Below are 8,062 nucleotides of genomic sequence, written 5' to 3' on the forward strand. Positions count from 1 at the left end.
GCATGGCTCTGAAATTTTGCCTGCTGATTGGGGAAAATGCCGCAGAAACTGTTGTGATGTTGAACACACCTTATAAGGTAAGCACTATGGGAAAAACCCAAGGGTGTAAGTGGTTTTCTCATTTCCCTAAAAGGTGACATGTCAATTGATAAAAAACCTCATTCTGGACGTCCGTCAACTTCTCCAAGGAATGAAAATGTCAACTCATAGTAAATGTGCAGTTGTGGTAGTTACACAATCGCTTGTCAATTTGAGAGGATTACGAGTGAAGGGGTGGAATCTAGCCTGTCAATCAGGTGATAGCCAATGAGGCCTCTGTGTGGGCATGGCCTTCTCCTGAGGATTCTGGTAACTCCACTATTCCTCCTTGGAGGTGGGAGACTCTCTCTCTTGGCTCAATCTCTGCGAGACATTTCTGATGAGAAGCCACATGAAGCTATAGCCTGGGAGCTGGAGGACGCACTGCCAGCGCTGAGATGCTTACAGTGCTACTGGATCCACAAGACATCCTACCCACTGACTTGTGATCTTCCTGCATTTGGCATCATTGCATGTGTTTCATGACTCGGAAGAGGACTTTATAGATTGGTATTGGACATATGGCCTAGTAGCAGACTTATGGACTTGATCTGGACTGGGCGGGCATGTTTTCTCAATATTCAATTGCTCTTGTGTATAAACCTCTTTCTTATACACATTTCTATGGATTTGTTTCTCTAGTCTACCCAGACTAACACATCCACCAAGTCAGACTGTTAATCAAGCTTTCTATTTAGAGGTTCTGAAAAGATTGCATAACAGTGTGCGACAAAAAAATCCTGATTTGTGGCAGATGGAGCACTGATTATGTCACCACAACAATGCACCTGCTCACACAGCCATCTCAGTGCACCAGTTTTTGCCTCACGCACTTACTCCCCTGACCTGACTCCGTGGACTCCTTTTTATGTCTGCGAATGAAGAGGGACACGAAAGGACAGAGATTTGACGACATAGCAGAGGTGAAGAAAAAGCAAGGAAGGGGCTCTGGCCATGCAAACAGAGAAGTTTGAAAAATGTTTCCAATAATGGACTTACAGATTTGACAAATCTATTAAGTGTAATGGAGGTGATAGAGCTGTTTTGTAAAAAATATTAAATACATAGCTTTGAAAAGAAAATCCGTTGTTTTTTTTGTTGTTGTTGTTATCCCCTTGTATATAAGTGATATATTAAGGTTCACAAATACTTCACGGCAGAGCTGAGATGAGAAATATTGAATACCCTTTCCATACATCGCCATGTCATTGCAAATGGAAAGAATGCCTATAAAGATGCTCTTTCTAGGTGCCAAGCTTACCTTATGCATTTAGACCATCAATACAAAGAGAAAAGGTTGGAAAAGTATACAATTACCAATAATTGGGGATCACGGTGCTCATCCACAGCTGGAAGGCCAGTTATTATTTCCAGTAAAACCTATGGATATAAGGCAATAACCAGAGAAAACCCTCTTTAACACACAGGACCATACAGAGAACCTAGAAGAAACACAGATCTTGTTAAGCGTGTGATGCCTTTAAGGTATCACAGCAGAAAGAACACGAGCTGAGGGCACTGCACACCACCTTTCTTCCAGACCATCTTGGATTCCACCCCCCTCATACACAGCTCTGTATGCAGCAACTTAGTAAAGACTCAGCTCCACTCAACTTGGATTCTGGAAATTCCCAGGAGTCCTTTTTCTGTCATACTGGGAATTCTCTACAAGAAAAATTTTCTTCACAAGCATATCATTTTCTAAGGGATGTCGCACAGGTTTCAGTGGAGCTTTCTGAACAAGATGGACCAGGAAGAAAAGCCTGAGTCTAGTTCCCAAGATCAGCCAGTGAAAACTCTCAGTGGCGGTTATCAACCACAAGGAAGTTAAGTGCATCCTATCTCCCTGTGCCTTCCTCGGCAGTACTACTTGACAGGAACAGACTGGCGATCGCAAGATGCATTGAAATGGAGAAAAACCAAAGAAACCAAAACGTTTCATTTACAAATGTGAGAGTGAGGTGGTACTATCTGACATGATTTAATCCACTGACATATTTGTGTGATGTACCCATGCATGAAGAATGGGTGGCAAGAAGTCTCTTCCTGTGCTGTTTTCAGATAACAGTGCAAAAGTTTTAAATACAAGAAGTTTTTCCTAAACCTTGTTCTCAGTAAAAGCCAAAATGAACCTTCTGCCATGTCTTCCCAAGGGAGCTAAGCAGTGCAAGTGTGTTTAATAATACCCAACTTCAGACCAGAATTCATCTCATTACCAACCTTTTCTATCAGACTTACCACACCAAAGCTGTAGATATCAGATCTGGGTGTGATTTCTCCTCGCAAAGCTTCAGGGGCCATATACGCTGTTGTTCCCACGATCCTGCTCGTCATGATGGTCTGCGCAAGCTTCTCAGAAGCCCGCGCAAGTCCAAAGTCGGATATTTTGGCTGTAAACTTTTCATCTAGTAATATATTTGCACTGAAAAAAAATTAAAATTTTGGGGAAAAGAAATTGTCTTCATAAGCAAGCCAAGCAGCATTATCTATCTATATATAACTATGTGAACATTTATATTTTAGGGTATGCATCATTAAAGCCTGAGAGTTGTGCAAATGAATACAGAATCCAGACTACAGCTCAAAAGAAATAGTTCTCTTCCTTTACTTTTTATTTCTAAAAAAAAAAAAAAGTAGAAATGAAAAAAAACTGGTAATAGTAATAAAGAGTTATTTTCATAATCTTTATAGGGAAATTTCCCTCAAGGTTTTCTAAACCATTATTTTTGATTACCTTCCTAACATTTCTCATTCATTTAAAACCGTTTTTTCCAAATAAAGTATATCAAATATTTATTTTTAAAAATGATCCCTTTTCTCCTTTACTGCACTATCAAAATGTTTTTGAAGAGGCATGATTATGGCTAAAAGGTCTTCAAGGGGTGCCTCCCCGCCCCCTTCTCTGAGACTCATCCCTCTACATGGGCTCCCTCCAACATTCTCAGGAACCTTGTTCTAGACATTATCCCATTTCTCTCTTTTGTAGTACCCTCTCTGTCCTCTCGGAATCATTCCCATAGGCAACATAAGCATGCTTTTATATTTGATATGTTAAAAAATGTGTTCTGAATAACACAACTATTTCTAGCTACCACCCTTTACTAGCTAAATATATTAAAAAGACTTGTCAATACTCACATCTTAGCTCCTCAGCTCCCACTCTCTCCCTTAATTACAACCTGGCTTCTGATTGAACCCTTGCATGACATGCTGCTGTTGCCAGATGCTGCCAAGTGCGCGCTCAACTCCCAGTCACTCCATGCACAACGGTCGATTCTGAATGGTCCCCGTGATCAGGTGAGGACCGAGACCGCTGTGATCCACGGTCTGTTGGCTGAAACTCCATAGCCAGGCTGATCTCCCTAGGCTGGAAGCTTTACTGAAACCTGCTCAGCATGCTACGCGAGAGCCTTCAGTGGCTGCCCAGACTAGCGGGGAACTGAACTCGGGTTTTCTGATGGGAAGTTGAGAAACTGGTCTCCATAGAGCCACAGCACTAATCAAATGATGGATTTTCAGTCTTCATTCTAACCTCAAGTAAGCTTCACTCTTTTGAGGACTCCCTCTTGGGAAACACCCTCTCTTCATTGTCCTCGGGGATGCCACACTTCACTGGTGCTCATCTTGGGTGACTTTTGGGGCTCATTCTCTTCTATTTGGCCAGTAAGTCTGAGGGTTCCTCACATCTTAACACTGGAGCTTTTTCTTAGTCTCCATCCCTCCCTCTTTAATTAATGCAACAATAGTATCTCTTCAGTGTTAACCTACGTGTAAATAATACATAAACATCTATCTTCAGCTATTTCTTTGAGCCCCAGACCTATTCATCATACTTCCTGTTTAACATCTCTACAGCTTTGTCTTAAAAGCACCTCAAATTCAAAAAATATAAGAAAGAGAACTTGTGATCACCCATCGGCATCTGAATGTGGTACTCTCTCAATGCTTTCTGCATCAGAGAATCTGGCCATTTGAGAAGTCAGAAATCCAGAAGCAAGTCCTGACACTTCCCTTTCCCTGACCTCTGCACAGCCAAGATCGGCAAATCCTGCCCTCTTAGACGCTCCCACCTGCTCCCTCTGTGGATGAACTGCCACCAGCGGCAGCCTCCAAAACACCTCTTCTAACAAACCGTTTTCTCCATTCAAGAGAACGATCTTCTCAAAACCTAAATACGCTCCCATTTTCCTACTAACCATTTCCCAATGGCATCTACTGGACGTATATAAGAGCAAACTCTCACCTTGGTCTCTAAGGCCCTGTGGACCTAGCTCTCTGCTTGCCTCTAGTGCTATCTGACATTAATCATTGTGCCTTCATCTTTTGCATTTCTGTCATATGTAATTATTTTATTTTCTATAGTTCATTATGCTTCTATATCCTATCTCACCGCTAATCTTTTAATTGTGGTTCCCTCTATCTAGAATGTTCTCCCATCTTGTATGGCTACCCTCAAATTGTGTCTATCTATTTCCTGCTCATAATTTGAATCTAGCTTCTTGACCCTAATGACTAGTTATAGAACTCCTTATTATAAGCTTACAAGACTGATCACTCTTCTTTCTAACATTTCTCATTGCTTATTATCATACATAGTTTTGTGACCATTTGCCTGAAAGCAAACCCCATAAATGCTACCTTTGGTAACAAATCATCCAGTGTTCCGAGCAAAGAGGAGGGGCTTAATAAATAGCTGTTAACTCACCAGTATGAGTAATTAATATAAAAACAAAACACTGAGAATATTCATGAAAGATCAAGGCAATTCAGAGAAGAGTGGTGACCCCGAACGTAAGATATGAAAGAATTCTGGTCAGACAGAGGTGATCAGGAAGAATGGAATAACGTGCTGTTTAAAGCAGGGCAAGGATAAGAACGAACTTCATGAGATCAAAATGGCAACAGCAGCTGGAAAGAGGAAATGGGAAGCAACAAGTTGGGTCGATGGCGGAGGAATGAGTGGCTCAGAAAAGGAGGCTGAGACTGGTTGCATGGCTGGAAGCACGTGGTCGGTGGCCCTGAAGGGTATTTGTAGGAACTGCTGTAGGCTTTGCAGTGTCTGTTCTCAAAAAGCAAGCAAACCCCAAACACAGGACGAGTCTGGTGGGTAAAGAAAACGGGTCACTGAGTAGCAGTTAAGGAGAACATGAATGTCCTTAGTGAACAGAGTTTTCATGGAGAAATTAGGGAGAAAGTACAGCTGCCAGGTGACCAGATAAAGAGTGAACTGAAGGAGGCAGGGCATCCTCAACCATCCTCAAAAGATGGTTTTCTGAGACCTTTTAAAGGGTATCAATTACCTTTTAACATCTCTATGAATATGATGGTTTTCATGTAGAAAATTGATGCCGTCAGCTGCCCCCTGAGCAATCTTGCATCTCATATACCAAGAAAGGGGCGGAGTGCCCTCCTTATGAAAAACACACAGACCATTTTAAAAAAGAGAAGACACATCTATGGAAAATATATACCCCCAAATCTTTTGCAGCAACAAGTGAAAACGGCATTACAGAGAAACTTGTGAAAGCCGGAGCCTGAAGAGCTGTCTTCTGTTTCCGCATCTCACAAGTTCTCCGCTTCTGACAGGGAGAGACACCACTTTTCTCCCCCTCCTTTTAGGGTAAAATATTTGTGATTTCCTTCTCTGGGAAGTTTCTGCTTATGACAGGCTTTTCTTTCACAGATTTTACTTCTTAATGTTAATCATGAACTTAGGCCCTAATTTACTTTTAAGTTGTCAGAAATAAACTTTAAATGACATTTTTAAAAAAACAAAAACAAACCCACGACCAGGGAGTAAACACTGACTCCGAGCAGCCTGTCAGTCTTCTTGGGAGCAGACAGCTTCATTTTCTCCCCCAGAGAGGCTCGTGGGTTTGAGCCCTTGTGGTTAGCAGTGCAATGGCTATAACGCACACTGTCACCAGGCTCCTCACATAGGAGCGCCCCATCACTCCTGCTCATCTACAGACACAACTGTATGAGGATCTCCAAAGTCTCGCCTTGACTAATCATTTGACAAGTTAGATCCTTAATTCAGAGAATGGAAGTCTTAGTTGTATCAGCTGTATAGTTTTGAGAGAATGGGAAATATGAAGTGTAATGTGGTTGAAATGATCCCATCATCGACTGAGTGTTAGTATTCTGACACAGAAGATAATTTGAAGAACAAACATCTTACCAAGCAAGAGAGTCTGTCGAGCAATGAGCCGTTGGGCATGTAAACATAGACCAAGCAGAGATCATCACCATCACTCGAGAAACCAAGGAGTTCTACTAAGTTTTCATGTTGACACCTGAGACAAATAATCTCCATGATTACACTTATCACTCAAATTCTTATGAAACACACATGGCCAGTCATCTGTGCAACATCACTGACATTGCAGCTTTAACCGAAAAAGCAAATAAAATAAATAAAATCATAGTATGCTATGTATCGTTGCTGCTGCTGTTAGATGCCTTCCAGCCATAGCGACTCTATGTGCATCAGAAGGAAACAGTGCCGTCCTCACAAGTGCTCTTATGAATCATTACCTATCCATGTACATACTTTATATATCATTATTAATATAGTACTTATAATATGCTAATTACAACGATGCCAGATACTGTAAACAGTCCCCTTTCCATGAAATTCTGACAGAAAATAGAGGCAAAATCTTTTCCTATTTTATAGTAAAAGTTCAATCACCCAGATCCTTGGAATGTGTGATAATTTGGGGAAGCAGCAGGCCAACATTTATATCGGTTTATCACAATTTACAATATCACAAACAAGAAGTCTTTACGAAACACTTTCTAACAAGTCCAACACACTAATTGGTATAGACATCTGATCCTTAATTACATCAATGCCACACATTTCTGCTCTTTAATCATGTATAATCACTGATAGCTGAATCTAAGCTTTTTATACATTCAAGCGTAAAGAGAGCTACAGTCTAACAACACTGCAGGCATCTCTGACACGGCAGAAGGAAACCAGCCTCTGAGTACCCAGTCCCAACTTCAAGGTCCAGCTCTGCTACCTCCTGGACATGTGACCTATAGCAGGTTGACAAGCTCACCACGCCTTCCCTCTGTACCTGCTAAGGGGAGGCTAAAAATAGCTGGATTGCAATCTGGATGCTGGGAGAACTAACTGAGCAAATGTACTCCTATGTGAGAACCCAGACCTACTCCTGAGACACGCCAAGTATTCCATCCAAGTGTCTGTTCACTTTGTTCAGTCAAAAACATGCATAGTTTAAGCTTTTCATGATGATATTAAATCTGATGTGATCCAAAGAGTATATATTCCTATTCATGCAACCTTACAGGACAGAACAGAACTGCCCCGTAGGGTTCCCAGGCTGTAATCAGTACAGAAGCAGACAGCCACATCCTCCTCCTGTGGGGGCTGGTGGGTTCGAACCACTCGGTTAGCAGCAGAGCATGTGCCCACTGAGTCAGTGTAAGTGTCTTCTACCTTTGTACATACTCAAATACATGTAAATTCAAACCACAAGTGCTCCACTTTCCACCAGACTGACACAATCTAAAATGATGCATTCTTTGCTGAGTTTATGGTATATGCCAGGAACTGGGGGCAGTGATTGACCTGCTTTGTTTATGGAATCCCCAGAATAATTTAGTAAAGTTACTAGTACTATCATTCCATTTCCCAGATGAGTAGACACATGAATAATAGTTATGAAATCCAGCCAAGGATAGTCTGCTAGTCAGGGTGAGAAAGGGACACTGATTCTGAAAGTGCACTAGGAAAGTCAAGGGAAATAGAGGAAAGAGCTGGGAGGCAAAGGGAATTAGAGGTCTACATAAAGACATGTACATATGCAAACATATTTATATATGAGGATGCGGAAATAGACCTATGTGCATATATTTATAGGGCTAGTATTAAGGTAGCAGAAGGACATTGGGCCTCCACTCAAGTACTCCCTCAATGCAAGAATACTTTCTTCTATTAAATTGGCATTCT

General features: G+C 41.5%; 1 protein-coding gene across 3 annotated transcripts in view; it reads right to left on the reverse strand.

Annotated features, from left to right (window-relative positions):
* IRAK4 (interleukin 1 receptor associated kinase 4) overlaps nucleotides 1-8,062 on the reverse strand; it is a 34,765-nt gene that overhangs the window by 15,035 nt on the left and 11,668 nt on the right. For 2 of the 3 annotated variants that reach the window (XM_013006932.2, XM_045287212.1), the window contains exons 6-9: nucleotides 6,260-6,374; nucleotides 5,379-5,488; nucleotides 2,317-2,500; nucleotides 1,396-1,458 (exon numbers count right to left, since the gene is read on the reverse strand). In XM_013006932.2, the coding sequence (XP_012862386.1) occupies nucleotides 1,396-1,458; nucleotides 2,317-2,500; nucleotides 5,379-5,488; nucleotides 6,260-6,374 (472 nt within the window). The remainder of the gene's footprint in view (nucleotides 1-1,395; nucleotides 1,459-2,316; nucleotides 2,501-5,378; nucleotides 5,489-6,259; nucleotides 6,375-8,062) is intronic. The other variant, XM_045287214.1, reaches the window with a different exon arrangement.

The sequence above is a fragment of the Echinops telfairi genome, unplaced genomic scaffold (assembly GCF_000313985.2).
Source record: "Echinops telfairi isolate 266 unplaced genomic scaffold, ASM31398v2 ScPeMD7_12;HRSCAF=54, whole genome shotgun sequence".
NCBI classification, from domain to species: Eukaryota; Metazoa; Chordata; class Mammalia; order Afrosoricida; family Tenrecidae; genus Echinops; species Echinops telfairi.